Genomic DNA, 18,764 nt, shown 5'->3' on the forward strand with positions numbered 1-18,764 from the left:
ATTAGTCTCATGGGAACACAAACCCCATTGTGAATTGCACATGCAAGGGGTCTAAGTTGCACGCTCCTTATGAGAATCTAGCTAATCAGCCTGATTATCTGAGGTGAAACAGTTGTATCCGGAAACACTGCTCCACCCAACCTTTCCATGGAAAACTTGTCTTCCACAAAACGTGTCCCCGGTGCCAAAAAGACCGGGGACTCCTGTACTAAGGGATGTTAACTATAGTCTGAAGGTGTTAAGAATTTTAAGCAGGACAGCATGAGCTGATGTTGGTTCTGCAGGGCAAAGGAGTCTTATACTCATTCATTCCAAAGATACTTACTGAGTGCCCCTTATTGTTTTAGGTCCTAGTCATAATTTTGAAAAGAAACATCTAGATACAGGCAGATATACCTACAGATTATTTTAACAATCCAGATGAAAAAGGGCGAAGCCCGTATTAGGCCAGTGGCAGTGGGGGTGCCCATTGCTTCCTTGTGGGGAGCGCACAAGGAGAATCTTGGACCTCGGAGCTCAGCAGAGCTTCCGGTTTCCTTCCTGTGTTCTGTCCTGGGCAGCAGCTAGCAGTAGGCCTGGTGCATGGGGACCATGCAAACCTACAGAACAATGCCCAGCTGGAAAACAGCTTATTGCCTGCAAGAATGAATGGACTAAGGGGTGACCTCGGAGTGTAAGGGGTGCAGAAGCATAGGTGCCCTTTGGGGATGCGGGATTCGAGTTCTCTGTCCCTCATGGGCTGCATGGCCATCCCCACTGGAGTAGGTCTCCGCCGAGCGTCTTGAGTGCTTTCAGAATCTGAGAATCACCCAAGAGGACCAAATACATCCACTCTTCCTGATTCTAAATTTCGTGGGAATATAATTTCATGACATTGAAAAGAAACTGTAGAGTCTTATCCAGAGCTTTTATCTGCTTGCTCAAGGGGCATGGTCTTGAATAATTTTGGGGGAAAAAGTTTCCTGTGGAATAACCCCTTCCCATTGGAAACCTGGAAATCGAATTATGTGCCCCCATTTCCAGTCCTGGAACAGGATATCTGGAACCTCTGCAGTGGCCACCATTAAAAGGTATCTTCCCCGTTCTAGAAAGCTCCAAGTGACATAAATTATTCTGTCAAATCCCTGGCCCAGAGCTCTTAGGAAGAACTTTCCCTATTTCCAAAGCCCTGAAACCGAAGATTGACTCTGGCTGGGACTCAGTGTAAAGTACAAGATCTCAGTAGCAGAGGAGGGAAAAGAGCAAAGGCCCCAGTCTCTCACTGGTGCTGCCAGGAAGTAAACACTTCATGATGTAATTTGTGTGAAGAGAAAATTATCTCTAATTGGAGGGATGGAATAAAAATATCTCTCCTCGAATTGCCTGAACCCAGGAGGTGGAGGTTGCGGTGAGCCAAGATCGCGCCATTGCACTCCAGCCTGGGTAACAAGAGCGAAACTCCGTCTCAAAAAAAAAAAAAAAAATCTCTCTCCTCTGTAAACAAAGTAGTTGGAGCATCCAGGAGGCATGGAACTGGAGCACAAGAGCGCTGCAGGTACCCTGTGGACGGCCCCACCTAGATCGTCTCAGTGCCCACCCACAAGCAGCGGGTGCTCTAGGACTGCCTCTGAAAACGTTGAAGGCAGCACACCTATCCCTGGGGCTCATTGGTGTCCTCAGCCCCAAGACACCGTCCGGAAAACAGCTTCTCACCTTCTCCCCAGGCCAGGGCAAATATTCAACAAGTCAAGTGAAGAGAGTAAAAAAAAAAAAAAAAAAAAGACTGGTCTGTTTTATGTCATCACAGGGATCCCTTCTGGAAGGTGGCTGGGGACTGTTGTTTACTAGCTATCTTGGACACCTTTTCTTTCTTTCTTTTTTTTTTTTTGAGACAGAGTTTCACTCTTGTTACCCAGGCTGGAGTGCAATGGCGCGATCTCGGCTCACTGCAACCTCCGCCTCCTGGGTTCAAGCAATTCTCCTGCCTCAGCCTCCTGAGTAGCTGGAATTACAGGCACGCCCCACCATGCCTGGCTAATTTTTGTATTTTTTTTTTTTTTAGTAGAGATGGGGTTTCCTCATGTTGGTCAGGCTGCTCTTGGACTCCTGACCTGGTGATCCGACCGCTTTGGCCTCCCAAAGTGCTGGGATTACAGGCATAATCCTCCGCACTGGACCAAGGTTGTGACTCTCTAACCCCTGGCATGTATGATAGTTCTACTTAAAGACACACACACACACACACACACACACACACACACACACACACAGGCACATGAACACCTAGCCGTGTTTTGGTGAAATGTGAAAGGTTTACTAAACAGCTGTTTATAAAAGCCTCTCTCTAGGAAGCCACTTGACCAAAATCTGGCATTGGTATAAACTTCTTGAACAAGGGAGAGAAATGTTTAAATAGATTGAACTGCAGAACTTTTCTTCTTTTGCAGACCACAAGATGCATATGTTATTGAAGGAGATGGAAGTGTCGCCTGCTGCTGTTTTCTTAGAGGAAGGTGGGAGGGGTTTTTTCTGTTTAAATACAATTAAAGAAACACTTTGAAGGAAAGAGCAGAGGATGAGTTGAGATAAAATGTGATAACATAGTTGAAAATACTGTGAGGAAGATGGGAGTTAAAGAGAGGGGAGATGAAACAGAAACATACCAGGTCTTTGAAAAGGCCTGACAAGAATGTTTTAAAGAAGGACTCTGGGGTCTGAGACTTCCATTAGTCAAAGGCTTCTACTTCTCTCATGTGGTGAGGGTTGACTCAGGTGATTGTTCTGGGCTACAGTAGCAAAGGGAAGGAACAGAAGTCATGATCATGTTACTTTTTTTTCAGACATAAGACAGTCAATACATGTAAGATGTACATTGGTTCTGTCTAGAAAAGTGGGACAACTGGAAGTGGGTGAGGTTGGGATTCCAGGTTCATAGACAGATTCAAAGATTTTTCTGATAAAAAGGAATGTCTGGCTCTGGAACAGTGGCTTGAGTGTATAATCCCAGCACATTGGGAAGTCGAGGTGGGCAAATTACTTGAGTCCAGGAGTTCAAGATCAGTTTGGGCAACATGATAAGACCTCATCTCTACAAAAAAAAAAAAAAAAAAAAATTAGCCAGGCATGGTGGCAAATGCCTGTGGTCCCAGCTACTCGAGAGGCTGAGGTGGGAGGATTGTTTGAGTCTGGAGGTGAAGGCTTGAGCCATGATTGTGCACCACTGTACTGCAGCCTAAGTGACAGGGTGACAGGCTGCACTCCAGCCTGAGTGACTCTGTCTCAAAAACAAAAACAAAAACAAAAACAAAAACAAAACCAAGAAAGGAATGTCTGGGTTAGAATAAGAGCTATAGAGAGCAAGTTTCTATCATATGGATGAAGCCTCTATGTAACAGGCTTCAGAGAGAGAGTCTGTTCATCAGTCTTTTTTTTTTTCTTTTCTTTTTTTTTTTTTTTGAGATGGAGTTTCGCTCTTGTTACCCAGGCTGGAGTGCAATGGCGCGATCTCGGCTCACCGCAACCTCCGTCTCCTGGGCTCAGGCAATTCTCCTGCCTCAGCCTCCTGAGTAGCTGGGATTACAGGCACGCGCCACCACGCCCAGCTAGTTTTTTGTATTTTTAGTAGAGACGGGGTTTCACTATGTTGACCAGGATGGTCTCGATCTCTCGACCTCGTGATCCACCCGCCTCGGCCTCCCAAAGTGCTGGGATTACAGGCTTGAGCCACCGCACCCGGCTCTTTTTTGTTTTCTTTTGTTGAGATGGAGTCTCGCTGTATTGCCCAGGTGGAGTGCAGTGGCATGATCTCAGCTCACTGCAACCTCCACCTCCTGGTTCAAGCAATTCTCCTGCCTCAGCCTCCCGAGTAGCTGAAACTACAGGCATGCACCACCATGCCTAGTTAATTTTTTGTATTTTTGGTAGAGACCATGTTGGCCAGGCTGGTCTCAGACTCCTGAACTTGTGATCTGCCTGCCTTGGCCTCCCAAAGTGCTGGGATTACAGGCATGGGCCACTTCACCTGGCTGGGGCTTAAAATTTTATTCTTGGTTTACATTCAGTTCACTGAGCTCTTTTATTTATTTATTTATTTATTTATTTTTTAATTTTTATTTTTTCACTGGGCTCTTTTAAGAAATGCATCTCTCGCTGGGCGTGGTGGCTCAAGCCTGTAATCCCAGCACTTTGGGAGGCCGAGGAGGGTGGATCACGAGGTCGAGAGATCGAGACCATCCTGGTCAACATGGTGAAACCCCGTCTCTACTAAAAATACTAAAAAAATTAGCTGGGCATGGTGGCACGTGCCTGTAATCCCAGCTACTCAGGAGGCTGAGGCAGGAGAATTGCCTGAACCCAGGAGGCGGAGGTTGCGGTGAGACGAGATGGCGCCATCGCACTCCAGCCTGGGTAACAAGAGCGAAACTTCGTCTCAAAAAAAAAAAAAAAAAAGAAAGAAATGCATCTTTCCTTGGTAATAGACACCTTAGAAATAGGCATACTCAGATGGATAATGCTGTGATGGAGGCAGAGCCTCCTCGGTGCTATTCATGGAATGCTTCTGGGGCTTTGCTGCTGGCCTTATTGAGCTCGGATTCCCTTCTGCACAGGGTCAGAGCTCTCCAGAGAACAATGAAACCCTAAGTAGGAACAGACCACTTCACAGCCATGTTTGTCCTACCCCACCCTGCTGCATTCCTGGTTAGGCTTTCATTCCAGGAACGGTCAGCTGCTGTAATGACATGCCGACACCATCTGCAGAGGAAAATCAATGTCTTACAATGAAGCACCTGCCATCCACTCTCCTAGGAACCTCTGCCCCTTATGGAATATTCATGCAGCTTTTCTCTGTAATCTTGGTCCGAGTTTCAAAAGATTGCCTAGCAGAGAAGACCATTTAACAGACAGAGGGTTTTACAATTTAAACACTGAAAATTCCGCAGAAGAAAAGAGGCACTGGTTTCTGAAAACTGTGCTCTGTCGACAGTCAGACACCAACTCACATTTCCAAGTAATCAAAACAGATCCTTCAGTTAGGTAAATATGCTCGGCCATGTGACCAGGCGCTAAAGGAAATAATAGAGAAAAGAGAGGGTAGAAAAAAGTGTCGGCGGTCCTAAGGCAATGTTTCCTCTTTTTAATTTCTTTTTTTTTTTTTTTTGAGACGGAGTTTCGCTCTTGTTACCCAGGCTGGAGTGCAATGGCGCGATCTCGGCTCACCGCAACCTCCGCCTCCTGGGTTCAGGCAATTCTCCTGCCTCAGCCTCCTAAGTAGCTCGGATTACAGGCATGTGCCACCATGCCCGCTACTTTTTTTTGTATTTTTTAGTAGAGACGGGGTTTCACCATATTGACCAGGACGGTCTCGATCTATTGACCTCGTGATCCACCCGCCTCAGCCTCCCAAAGTGCTGGGATTACAGGCTTGAGCCACCGCGCCCGGCTTTTTAATTTCTTGATTATGCGTTTGTTAAAGAGAAACAGGCCACCATTATAAAACAACTTTTCACAGTTTAACTTGTAATTTAGTGCAGGGTGACCTGGAACTTAAATAAGATTTATGAAGGGAAAGATGAATAGAATCATAACAGGTGACTGAGTTACTTTTAAATTGTATTCTGTCTTTATAAGATTTTTGAGAAGGTAATCAATTCACATGAAGATCTGAGCAGTTATAAAGACTTGCAGAGAAGATTATATAGTGAGGGAAACAAGTATATTCTTGACAACAATCTCAATCTATTTCGCGTTTGTTGGCATTTACATATATAAATTTGGTATATATGTTAATATACTTCTCTTTTACCTAAAAACTAAAAATACTAAAAAAGTAGCATGAGTATATGAAAAAGGTAAACTTTTAAAAGTGTTGTTTGGAAACTCTGGCTTCTTTTACTACAATTATATTCAGAATTCTGTTGCTAGCCTATTGTTTCTGGGAACATTGGAGGTGTATTTTCTATACTTGATAAAATACAAGCTTTTCAAGTATTTTCCACAGTATTAAGTGTATTCCATTTGATCAAGACACCCTGAAAAACTTGAGAGTTTTGTCCATTTTCTTTCTCTCTTTTTGGAATTCTCATTAGATCCACATTTCCCTGGACAGTTGTACAGAGGACTAAGATAGTCCTTTAAATTGTCCTGCCTTTTTTTTTTTTAGGTCTAATTTCTGCTTTAATTTATCCTTCTCTTCATTTTTCCTGTTTGTCCTCATGTTACCTGTTCTTCTCTGGTTTTACCATCTCCTAGTATTCAGAAATCAGAGCAAAGAATCAGTCTGCTTTTCTGTAGGATAAACTATTGGATATACCATCATGCTTTTGATCTACCACAGAAACAACTTATTTTAGCAAGACATCACTTTTAAGTACTGTATAATGTATGTCTTGCTTATGTTTTAAGTAGATTTCAGCTCTTTTCCTTCCATCACATTTGTAATTGGGGGCCCGAAAGATGTGAAGGCAATAATGCTTCCGTGATAACTGGGTTGCATCCTTATTTGTAAAATGAGAAATACTTCCTTTCCCAGATTTTAAAGGAGTGTTTCTTCTCCGACCTGTTGTGATGGATTTATTCTATAGCTATAGAAATATACCCCTCTTGGCCGGGCGCGGTGGCTCAAGCCTGTAATCCCAGCACTTTAGGAGGCCGAGGCGGGTGGATCAGGAGGTCAAGAGATCGAGACCAACGTGGTCAACATGGTGAAACCCCGTCTCTACTAAAAATACAAAACATTAGCTGGGCATAGTGGCACGTGCCTGTAATCCCAGCTACTCAGGAGGCTGAGGCAGGAGAATTGCCTGAACCCAGGAGGCGGAGGTTGCGGTGAGCTGAGATCGCGCCATTGCACTCCAGCCTGGGTAACAAGAGTGAAACTCCGTCTCAAAAAAAAAAAAAAGAAATATACCCCTCTTTACTCTTGGACATACTTCTTTACCCCCCGTCCCGCCCAGTTCGTTGAAAAAGACCGCATGGGCCCGGCCCGGTCCAGAGCATCGCTGCATCTAGAAGCAGCTAGACTTCAGCTTCCTCGGTCGCCATGGTGACGGGTCAGCTGGGCCTGGCGGTCGCTATGGCAACCCGCTAGCCGGGTCCGGGCGGGCTGCGCGCATGCGCGCGAGGACTACGGGCTGCGCTGCGCCGGCGGCCGCGGGCACCTCGGCTCCCTCGACATGGCGCTGAGGCGGCCGCCGAGACTCCGGCTCCGCGCCCGGCTGCCCGACTTCTTCCTGCTGCTGCTTTTCAGGGGTGAGTTTGTGCGTTTCCGCCGTCGAGAAAGGGCCTGGGGGCGACGGACAAAGAGCGGGCCGAGGCGGCTGGAGCCGGTTCGGGGAGAATAGCGGTCCCGGCTCCGAGGGAGCCCGGGGTCCCGGGCCGGAGGGGCGGCGCGCGCCCGCGTGCCTGCGGCCGGGGCTGGGACCCGGGCCCGGCTCGGGAGGGGCCTTGGGACGCTGGGCGATTCCAGGCGGGGGTTAATCATTCTGGGCGGGGGCTAATTTGGGGTGGGGGGCCGGTCTCAGGCAGTGAGTCAGACCCGGACCACCGTCGTACCCCGGGGTGGGCTCCCGCCTGGCGGGGCCCTGTGCTGGGCGCTGGGCTCATCCCCTGGGTGGGCTCTCCCCTGGCGGGGCCCTGTGCTGGGCGCTGGGCTCATTCCCGGGGTGGGCTCCCCCCTGGCGGGGCCCTGTGCTGGGCGGTGGGCTCATCCCCGGGGTGGGCTCCCCCCTGGCGGGGCCCTGTGCTGGGCGGTGGGCTCATTCCCGGGGTGGGCTCCCCCCTGGCGGGGCCCTGTGCTGGGCGGTGGGCTCATTCCCGGGGTGGGCTCCCCCCTGGCGGGGCCCGCTCCCCCTTGGCGGGGCCCTGTGCTGGGCGCTGGGCTCATTCCCGGGGTGAGCTCCTGTGCTGGGCGCTGGGCTCACCCCCGGGGTGGGCTCCTCCCTGGCGGGGCCCTGTGCTGGGCGCTGGGCTCATCCCCGGGGTGCGCTCCTGTGCTGGGCGCTGGGCTCACCTCCCAGGCGGGGTCCTGTGCTGGGCGCTGGCCTCATCCCCGGGGTGGGCTCCTCCCTGGCGGGGCCCTGAGCTGGGCGGTGGGCTCATCCCCCGGGGTGGGCTCCTCCTGGGCGGTGGGCACGGCCCTCTGGAGGGAGCGCGGCAGCTGCGGCGTGGGCGCTGGAACTTGCTGGAAGACCCTGCGCAGCAGTGCTGTGCTCTCGAGAAGGGACCGTGAGCGGGGCGGTGGTAGCAGCGACGTAGCCGAGGACCAGCGAGGCAGAGCTCCGAGGCCTGGCGTGCTGCTTGATCACAGCCCTCAGGGGATCTGCAGTTCATTTGACTCGACACAAACAAAGGAACTGCTTTTTCTTTTGCAGAAATAAAATGTCTGGGTATCAATCCAGTACCTTTTTTGGTCTCTGGCCTGGCCCAGGAGACCATGCAGACCCTTATCCAGAAATAGTATTCAGGCCATTTGATCAAGACAGCCTGAAAAACTTGAGAGTTTTGTCCATTTTCTTTCCCTCTGTTTGGAATTCTCATTAGATCCACGTTTCCCTGGACAGTTGTACAGAGGACTAAAATAGCTTTCGTTTACGTAGTGAGTATGTACTATCTTCTAGGCACTTTGGAGCCATTGTCTCGTTTACTCCTTTCAGCAACTCTATGAGGTAGGTTTCTTTAATCTATTTTCAGAGATAAGTCTAGTCTGCTTTCCAAGGTTGCATTCTGAATAAGTAGTGAAGCCTCAACCTGGCACTTACCTAAAGCAGGACACCACACTCTTCCCCTGGCAGCCATCCGCAGGTAACCAGACCAGGACCTTTTAACGTTCTTAGTCATTTTATTGTTTAGCTGATTTGCCGCTGTCATCCCATGATGTTTTCCAAAATATACAAGTTAAAACACGGAGGGATTGTTCGGGAGTGAAGGTGGACAGATTTAGGAAAAAAAAGCATTCCTGTGTTTGGTGCTTTATGCTAATAGGATGCTCGTGATGGGCTCTGTGACAAAAGATGAGTTTTAGCTTATAGATGGTATACAGTAAGGCAAAGTCTATATACTTTGCCTGAAAGTGTTTCCCAAAACCAAATGCAGTTGGGAGATAAGTGATCAAAGGCTAGCCAGGGGACAAGGGTGTCAGGAATGTCCAGCACCCGCTGTGTTAGTCACACTGACACTGTCCTATTCACAGCCTGGAACAACTCCCTATTGTTGAAAAGATCTGTTCACATGAAAGTTTGCAGTTTTTATTGCAGAAGCATTTGGCAGTTTAACTCAGGAATGAGTTTTAACTTGGTAGTTTGTTAATAAAACTGGAAAATGTGAAGAGCTTCACATACTCTTAACTTCTGATTTCCTTCTCCTGAGGGACTAGGTCTGTGGCTTTTTTGCTGGTAGGGGCTGGGATTTACATGCAGAGCGTAGGAAGGAGAATCAAATTTTGCAAACTAGTACTTACGACAAAGAATAAAGGTGATAGGGTGTATTAATTACTTTGAAGGTATGTTGCTATCTTTTTTTTAGTAGGGAGCTCTTTTCTCATTATTTGGTTTATGCCTTAAGCATACCCTAAAACTGTTCTTCCAGAAGTCATGACATCTGTGCCTTTTTTATGTTTTATTATTCTCAATTGCTATTACTATTTCTTCTTAAAATTTTTGGTTCTTGATATAATGGCAAGCATTTCTTTTGTGGTTACCTTTTCCCAAGCTCTGTTACAAGAATTTAATGTGTACTAATTTATTTAATCTTGATAACTCTAAAAGTTGTTACTGTTATTATGCCCTTTTTGTGGATGAAGAAACAGAAGTATAGAGAGATTCAGAAACTTGTCCAGGGTGATACCCTGTGCGTTTTACATTGGAACTCTTTCATTATTTGTGTTAACCCAATTTTTAGTTATTTGTATTATTCCATTTGACAGTGGAGTTCTTTTTGTGGATCAGTTTAAACAAATTGTTAAGTGTTCAGCACTGTGCTGTTTGTACATAAAATATTCTTTTGTTGACTCAGGACAGGTGCAGTTCAGCTTTACAAATGCTATGCCACATGTCTTTTTTGAATGACTGTGTACTAATCAGTGTTAGGTTTCCAAATCTTTGACATCCTAGAGAGAAGTGCTTCATTTAGAATTAAAACAGTAACAGTTTGCATTCTTGGGATAAGACAATTTGTGTACTGAAGCATATCAAAATCTGAAAAACAAAATTTCCGGGAAATTTTTGAAAAAATGTTTAATTCTTTGCCAGATGCGGTAGCCCATGCCTGTAATCCTGGCACTTTGGGAGGCCAAGGCAGGTGGATCACGAGGTCAAGAGATCGAGACCATCCTTGCCAACATGGCGAAACTCCATCTCTACTAAAAATACAGAAATTAGCTGGGTGTGGTAGCACATGCCTGTAGTCCCAGCTACTCAGGAGGTTGAGGCAGGAAAATCACTTGAACCTGGAGGCGGAGGTTGCAGTGAGCCAAGATCGTGCCTCTGTACTCCACTGGTGACAGAGCAAGACTCTGTCTCAAAAAAAAAAAAAAAAAAAAAAAGTTTAATTCTTTATTTTCATTTGTTTGGACTCCAGTAACATTTTTTAGAATGGCATATTCTTTTATGTTGTTCTAATTCTTAATTCTTTGGCAGATAATCGTTGTCAGACTTGTGTGTATGTTTTAAGAAAAACAAAGAACACCTGTCTTGAAAGCATGCAGTACTTTCTATCAGCTGCTTATTCCCACATGACTTGTTGATGAGCATTTGTTCTTAAGTGCTTCAGGCTAAGGAGACTGAATGGATAAGTACTAGAAATACTTAATCATAAGTAATTGCAGTATTACATCCAGGCAGAATTATTATCCACACAACCCCTGAGCTCTATGGAACTTGTTCGTAAGGGAACTCCATAGGCTAGGTTTAAATCAATTCCTTTGAAAGCAACCAGAATTTCATCAAGTATAAGATGGCCACATAATGTAACAGACACACAGCTATGGATTTAGTACATTCAACTATTGTCTGTTAGAGATAAGACATTAGCAAATTCCTTCTCCATAAATTCTTTGAATTTTTTTTTTTTTTTTTTTTTTTTTTTTGAGATGGAGTTTCGCTCTTGTTGCCGAGGCTGGAGTGCAATGGCACGATCTCGGCTCACCGCAACCGCCACCTCCTGGGTTCAGGCAATTCTCCTGCCTCAGCCTTCTGAGTAGCTGGGATTACAGGCACGTGCCACCATGCCCAGCTAATTTTTTGTATTTTTAGTAGAGACGGGGTTTCACTATGTTGACCAGGATGGTCTCGATCTCTCGACCTCGTGATCCACCCGCCTCGGCCTCCCAAAGTGCTGGGATTACAAGCTTGAGCCACCGTGCCCGGCCAAATTCTTTGAATTTTTTAAAAGCACAAATGTAATAAAGGAAAATATGTGTGAAGGAAGTTAGGATGTATGGAGTCTGATGAACAACACCTTAGTGATAAAGTGGGATTTTTTTTTTTTTTTTTTTTTTTTTTTGGACACATTCTCCAGTGCAGTGGCATGATTTCAGCTCATTGCAAAACTCCACCTCCCAGGTTCAAGCAATTCTCCTGCCTCAACCTCCTGAGTAGCCGAGATTACAGACAAGTGCCACTGCACCTGGTTGATTTTTGTATTATTTTTAGTAGACATGGGGTTTCACCATGTTGGCCAGGCTTATCTTGAACTCCTAACCTCAAGTTATCTGCCCGCCTTGGCCTCCCAAAGTGCTGGGATTACCGGCGTGAGCCACCGCACCTGGCTGGATTCTCTTTTAAAATATGTTTGTAGTCGGCGGGGCGCTGTGGCTCACGCCTGTAATCCCACCACTTTGGGAGGTCCAAAGCAGGCTGATCATAAAGTCAGGAGATAAAGAACATCTTGGCCAGCATGGTGAAACCCTGTCTCTATTAAAAATACAAAAATTGGCCGGGCGCGGTGGCTCAAGCCTGTAATCCCAGCACTTTGGGAGGCCGAGGCGGGTGGATCACGAGGTCAAGAGATCGAGACCATCCTGGTCAACATGGTGAAACCCCGTCTCTACTAAAAATACAAAAAATTAGCTGGGCATGGTGGCGCGTGCCTGTAATCCCAGCTACTCAGGAGGCTGAGGCAGGAGAATTGCCTGAACCCAGGAGGCGGAGGTTGCGGTGAGCCGAGATCGCGCCATTGCACTCCAGCCTGGGTAACAAGAGCGAAACTCCGTCTCAAAAAAAAAAAAAAAAAAAAAAAAAATACAAAAATTAGCGGGGTTTGGTGGTGCGCGCCTGTAGTCCCAGCTACACTGGAGGCTGAGGCAGGAGCCAAGATCGCGCCACTGCACTCCAGCCTGGGTGACAAGAGTGAAATTCTCTCTCTCTCTCTCTCACACACACACACACCCCCCCACACCCCCCCCCCCACACGTTTATAGTCAGGTGGTATGAATGGTTACACTGTTAGAGTTGAATGCAAATTTCAGATCTTTGTATGTACCCTCAGAATTCTAGTAGTATATGCAAATAGCTTCACTGCAGTATAAAGAGATCCTGAAAGAAAGTTTTGGTAAGCACATTCTTTTACACCTAGTTTAGCAAGGACAGTATCCACTGTGGTACTTTATATGGAGAGCTAAAGCCTTAATTGACTGTCTCTTTGCTTCTTGGCATGGCACACAGAAAGCTTCCTGAGAGTTAGCCCTTGTTTATGATGTCTCAGGAATGCTGTAGTATTTTGTGTTGGTGTGTTTCTTTTGGTTTTAAGTAGTATTGTTATGTGTTGTATTACATTTCTCATGAGTAGTTAATACAGCAGAGGTTTCAGTGCTGCTTGTATAAAACATCAAACTCATAGAGTTATGACTATATGGATATTTTTCTTTATGTCATCTTTCATTTGCAGAGTATCCCAAAGTTTCTATGGTTCAGTCTTCTTCCTGAAAATTATTGCCAAAATCAAATTCTGCCATTTTCATCCTAACTGCTATGTTTGACAACCTCAGCTCACAGTGATCCTTCCTATCTCTAAATAAGCTTAGATCATAGTCTTTAGTTGAATTTAGTACAGCAGTGATTTATTGAGTATCTATGATATGCCAGGCACTGTTTCGTGTGCTAGGGTTACAAAATGAATAAAACATCCCCAGCCCTTAAAGAGCCGGGGTAACTGACTTCAATTTATATTGGGCTTTAGTTGTTGGGTGTGAGTGCATTGTATCTTCTCAATGATATAAAAATTTGTTGGAGGCTGGATTGGTGGCTCACACCTGTAATCCCAGCACTTTGGGAGGCTGAGGAAGGTGAACCACAAGGTCAGGAGTTTGAGACCAGCCTGACCAACATGGTGAAACTCTGTCTCTACTAAAAATACAAAAAAATTGGCTAGGCATGGTGACATGCACCTGTAATCCCAGCTACTCAGGAGGCTAAGGCAGGAGAATTGCTTGAACCCAAGAAGCAGAGGTTGTTGTGAGCCAAGATGGTGCCATTGCACTTTAGCCTAGGCCACAGAGGGAGACTCCATCTTTAAAAAAAATTTATTGGGAATGGAGCCTGAATTTAGTTTTTTTAAATGTCTTTCCAAAGGTGATTTTAGTAAATACTGAGTTTGTCTGTCTTTGTCACTTGAAAGTGAGTTAACATTTCTTAAACATTCTCTGTGTCTAGGCATTTAAAAAAAATGTCTTATCTTATTAATAGTGGCCTTAGGAACTTCTAGAAAAGTCTCAGGTTTCACTACAGTAGTTATTGCGAAAGAAAAAGAACGGTAAGAATTTACTGACTTGATTTAATTTCATAATCTTTCTGCGACCTACTTTTGTGCAGTTACAAAGTTAAGAAGGAGAAAAAGATTGGAGAAATGCCTATGTCATTTAATTGATGCAAGCTGTAGGTATATTAGTATATACTATATGATTGCAATTACACGAAACATTTATGCATGGGTGAAGAAACAGGATGAAAATGAGCCAGAATGTTGATAGGGGCTGTTTCTGAATGGAAGTATTATAGCCAATTGTTTTCTGCTTTTTTGTTGTTTTCCTGGTTGATTCTTTTATTCCTTTATCTGTTTTCCAAATGATCTTTAATTGAGGATATTTTTTTGTGTAATGAAAAAAAATTGCATCTTGGTTTGGCTTTCAGTAGATACAATAGTGGAATTTTAAATTTGGCACTGTAATGGGAAAATGTAATTTGTTAGTTTAATGTGATAGCATGTGGATTGTGCCTTTTCCTAGCTTCTTAGTATCAGCCACATTGGATGAAGGAGGGTCTGACTGGAAGTTCAGTTGCTTGATCATGTATTCTTTGTGACTCATTTGAGAGATTAGTTGTCACTGACTTTTGGGTGTGGGAGTCAGCTGTGGCATCCTCAGCAAATGGTGAGCTGAAAAACTGAAAGAGAGCTGCTGAGATTACCCGCCTCCCCCCTTCTTTTTGAACACACAGACAAAATAATCTGAGTAGTGGCCTTGGTTCACCTGCGCAAAGTCAGCCAAAATTTATTGAGCCCCTACTCTGTGGCAGCCCCTGGAAGATCTCTGTTTTCTTCCTCTTGGGTGATAAAAATGCAGGGTAAAATTGACTTCTGTTGAAACTCTGAAAGATGTTTTCTGAAGCACACTGTCAGCTCATGTGCCCCATCACTTCTTCCTGCCCAACATGGACTTCCTTCCTTGTTGGATGTCTGTCTCTAAGGAAAATATTTAAGGTCTTTGGAATGAAGTGCAGCTGTGTGGAAGCTTAGAGACAATGCAGCATATCCTAAGACAGCTGCTTTTTTTTTTTTTTTTGGCATGTTTTTCCTTCAAAGCATCTCTGCCAGGGTACTGAAACTTAATCATCCAATCCATATTTATTTAATAGTCTCCATTTTTATGGCAGTAAAGCCTTCCAGGGGCAAAACAGGAGAACTTAAGATAATGTCTTCCCTTGACCAGAGGGAACATACAGTTTAGTTAAATATCAGAGCAGCATTTGGGTAAATATCCTATGGATTTAGAAGTAAAAGCACTTTGAGCTGGCCTGGTAGAGGAGAATTTCAAGAGCTAGCTGGATTTGTACAGATAATTTTGACTGATTTAAGTATAGATTTGGAGGGACGGGGTGTTGATAGAAAAGTGGAGGAAATAATGTGGCAAAAGCATGGACTTGGGAATGCATTATGGGATGAGTGAGTTATTATAATGATAAGTAATAACACCGGCCAATTACTGAAAACTATGTGCTAAGCACTGTGGCTTATTGCTCTACCTGGGGTCTTAGTGAGCTTGGGCTTCTATAACGGAATACCACAAACAGGGTGACATAAATAAGACATTTATTTCTCACAGTCCAAGATGAAGTGCCTGCAGATTGGGTTCCTGATGAGGGCCCCATTCCTGGCTTGCAGACCTCTGTGTCCTCGCATGGTGGAGAAAAAAAGAGCTCTGGAGTCTTTTATAAGGCCACTAAGCTCGTGATGGAGTTTTCATCTTCATGATCTCATTTAACCCAATTACCTTCCAAAGGCACTGCCTCCTAATGCAATCACACATCACATCATACGAACTTTGGGAGGACACATGCATTCAGTCCATAGCATCTGAGCTATCGTAATTGGTCTCAGCAGTTTTAGAGGTTTCATTTTACAGATACTGAGTCTTAGACTTGGGCAGGCTAATTACCTGTCCCAAGGTCACAGCTAGTAATTTAAGGAGCCAGATTGTCATTGAAGAGAACATTGGCAAGTAACAACATTGTAAAGCACTTTAAATGCCCAGCTAAGAAATTTGGACTTTATTACGTACGGTCTAGAAACTCATCTGGCAGTTTCAAGCAGGAAAGTAATATGATCAGAATGGTTTTAGGAATATTAGAGAAGAAAATTGGAGAGGGAGGTCAGTTAGGAAGCTGTCTGAATAGTTCAAGGGAACTTCCTTCAGTGTAGGTCTCTTGATGTTGAACTAGTTTGTGTTTATATCTGAAAACATGCCTACTTTAATTTTGTTCCTGAAATACATAGGGTTGCTAGATCATAATTTTAGGTTCACAGTTATTTTGTTTTAGAGCTTGGACTATATATGCTTTCCAGTTTCTATTTATTACTATTGTGAAGTTTGTGATCATTCATATCTTCAGTCTTTTCTAGGTTGCCTATCTTCTTTCCAGCTACTTTAAAGATGCTTTCTCTGTCTTTGGCATTCTAAAACATTACTACAAGGTGTATAGGGTGACTTTCTTTTCCTTTTCTTTCTTGTTTTTTCGGACAGGGTCTCACTCTGTTGCCCAGGCTGGAGTGCAGTGGTGCATCACGGCCAACTGCAGCCTTGACCTCCTGGGCTCAAGCCATCCTCCTGCTTCAACCTCCCAAGTAGCCAGGACTGCAAATGGATACCACCTTACCTGGCGAATTTTTTAAACATTATTAGTAGAGACAAGGTCTTACTGTGTTCCCCAGGCCGATCTAGAACTCCTGAGTACAAGGGACCCTACTGCCTTGGCCTCACAAAGTGCTGAAATTATAGGCATGCACCACCATGCTCTGCCCAAATTTCTTTTCAGTTATTCTACTTGTTATATGTTGTGCTTTGCGTACCTGTGAATTTCTTTCTTTCTTGAGAATTCTCAGTTATTATTCATTCAGATATCACCTAGCTTCTATCTGCTTAATTTTTTTCCTGTAACTGTGATTAAACATGTTTTGTCATTGTGCCCTCTAATACTGTTAACCTTTTTTGTCATTTTTAATGTTTTTGTTTCTCTGTGCTATTCTGGGTTCTTTATTCATTTTTGTCTTACGACTAACTACATCTACTTCCAATTGTATCTAACCTATTTAACCAATGCACAGAGTTTTTTCACAATTATGTTATTCATTTCTAAAATTGTAATTGGTTCTTTTTATAATCTAGTCTTTTGTTGCTTAGTTTTTTTACTCCTTTTTTTTTTTTTTTAAGACAGAGTTTCACTCTTGTTGCAGAGGCTGGAATGCAATAGTGCGATTTCAGCTCTTGGCCACCTCTGCCTCCCAGGTTCAGGCGATTTTCCTGCCTCAGCCTCCCAAGTAGCTGGGATAACAGGCATGCACCACCACACCTGGCTAATTTTGTGTTTTCAGTAGGGACAGGGTTTCTCCATGTTGGTCAGGCTGGTCTTGAACTCACGACCTCAGGTGATCCACCTGCCTCAGTGCTGGGATTATAGGCATGAGACACCACACCCAGCTTACTCCTTTTCAAAATTTTAAAACATTTTGGATGTGAGACACTGCATGCAGCTTACTCCTTTTCAAATTTTTAAAACATTGTGGGCTGGTTGTGGTGGCTCATGACTGTAATCCCAGCACTTTGGGAGGCTAAGGCGGGCAGATCACCTGAGGTCGGGAGTTTGAGACCAGCCTGAGCAACATGGAGAAACCTCATCTATACTGAAAGTACAGAATTAGCCGGGTGTGGTGGCACATTCCTGTAATTCCAGCTACTTGGGAAACTGAGGCAGGAGAATCGCTTGAACCTGGGAGGTGAAGGTTGCTGTGAGCTAAGATGGTGCCACTGCACTCCAGCCTGGGCAACAGGAGTGAAACTTCGTCTCAAAAAAAAAAAAATTGTGTGCACAGCTGTTTTATATTCCATATGTGATATTTCAAATATCTGAAGTTCTTGGTGATCTTAATCTGTTGTTTGTTACTTCTTATGACTTGTACATATGGTGGTTTGTTTCTTTGCTTGTATTACAGATGAATATTTGGTTGATATTAATCTATGAAAATCTAGTCCCACCCAAGGATGCTTTCTCTTTTGTTTTTCTATTGGCATGCACCACCACACCTGGGGAACTATTTTTTATTTTATTTATTCAATTTTTTAGAGATGGGGTCTCACTCTATTGCCCATGGTGATCTAGAACTCCTGGTCTCAAGTGGTCCTTCTGCCTCAGCCTCCCAAATAGCTGAGTTATTAGAAATGAGCCACTACACCCAGCCTCCAAGGAGATGCTTTAAAATTTTTTTTAATGTCAGATTTTTTATTAAATTTATTAATTAGTGAAGGAATTGATAAGATCATATAAAGAAATCAAAAGAAAAATAAAAGCACCATATAGTCAAATAAGCAATATTAAATTAATTATATTTTTTATGTTTTTTTCTTTTTTATAGCCCTTGACTTAAAGTTGGTTAAAAAAAAAGTGTCACTATCCATTGGACAGTAATGAATTGCATTCTGCCACACATGATTTACATCTCTATGTATAAGAGTAGTTTGCATTACTCACAGTTTTCTACAACTTATGGAGTTGTAAAATAGATCAAAGACAATGGAAGGCATAGAGCCCTCATAGAATTGGATAACCTGGAAGAATGTACCAGACAGCCTATTTTTCTATTGAAGATACTCAGTAATCTTCTTGTTTATTTCAAAGTCTCTCTCTCTCTCTCTTTTTTAGAGATTGGGGTCTCACTTTCTCACCCAGGCTGGAGTGCAGTGATGTAATCATGGCTCACTGAAGCCTCCAACTCCTGGGCTCAAGTGATTCACCCACCTCAGCCTCCCAAGTAGCTGAGACTACAGGTGTGCATCTCCACACCTGGGTAATTTTTGCATTTTTTGTAGAGATGAGGTTTAACCGTATTTCCCAGGCTAGTCTCGAATTCCTGAGCTCAAGTGATCCACCTGCCCCAGCCTCCCAAAATGCTGGGATTACAGGTTTGAGGCACCCTAGACTGACATTCAAAGCCTTTATTTTAAAACCTTTTTTTGAAAAAAATCTTTAGATTCAGGGTACATTTACAGGTTTGTTACAGAGTATATTGCATGATGCTGAGGTTTG

At 44.2% G+C, this 18,764-nt stretch overlaps 1 protein-coding gene across 2 annotated transcripts in view; it reads left to right on the plus strand.

Annotated features, from left to right (window-relative positions):
* The window catches only part of JAM3 (junctional adhesion molecule 3), a 100,265-nt gene that overhangs the window by 18,616 nt on the left and 62,885 nt on the right, over nt 1-18,764 (plus strand). The window contains exon 1 of one of the 2 annotated variants that reach the window (XM_039462234.2): nt 7,092-7,227. The exons of the other annotated variant lie outside the window; for it this stretch is intronic. Coding sequence (XP_039318168.1) covers nt 7,152-7,227 — 76 coding nt within the window. The 5' untranslated portion in view covers nt 7,092-7,151. Of the gene's footprint in view, nt 1-7,091; nt 7,228-18,764 lie in introns of those variants that run through there. 2 annotated transcript variants of the gene reach the window in all.

Source organism: Saimiri boliviensis, chromosome 6 (genome assembly GCF_048565385.1).
Source record: "Saimiri boliviensis isolate mSaiBol1 chromosome 6, mSaiBol1.pri, whole genome shotgun sequence".
Lineage (NCBI taxonomy): Eukaryota > Metazoa > Chordata > Mammalia > Primates > Cebidae > Saimiri > Saimiri boliviensis.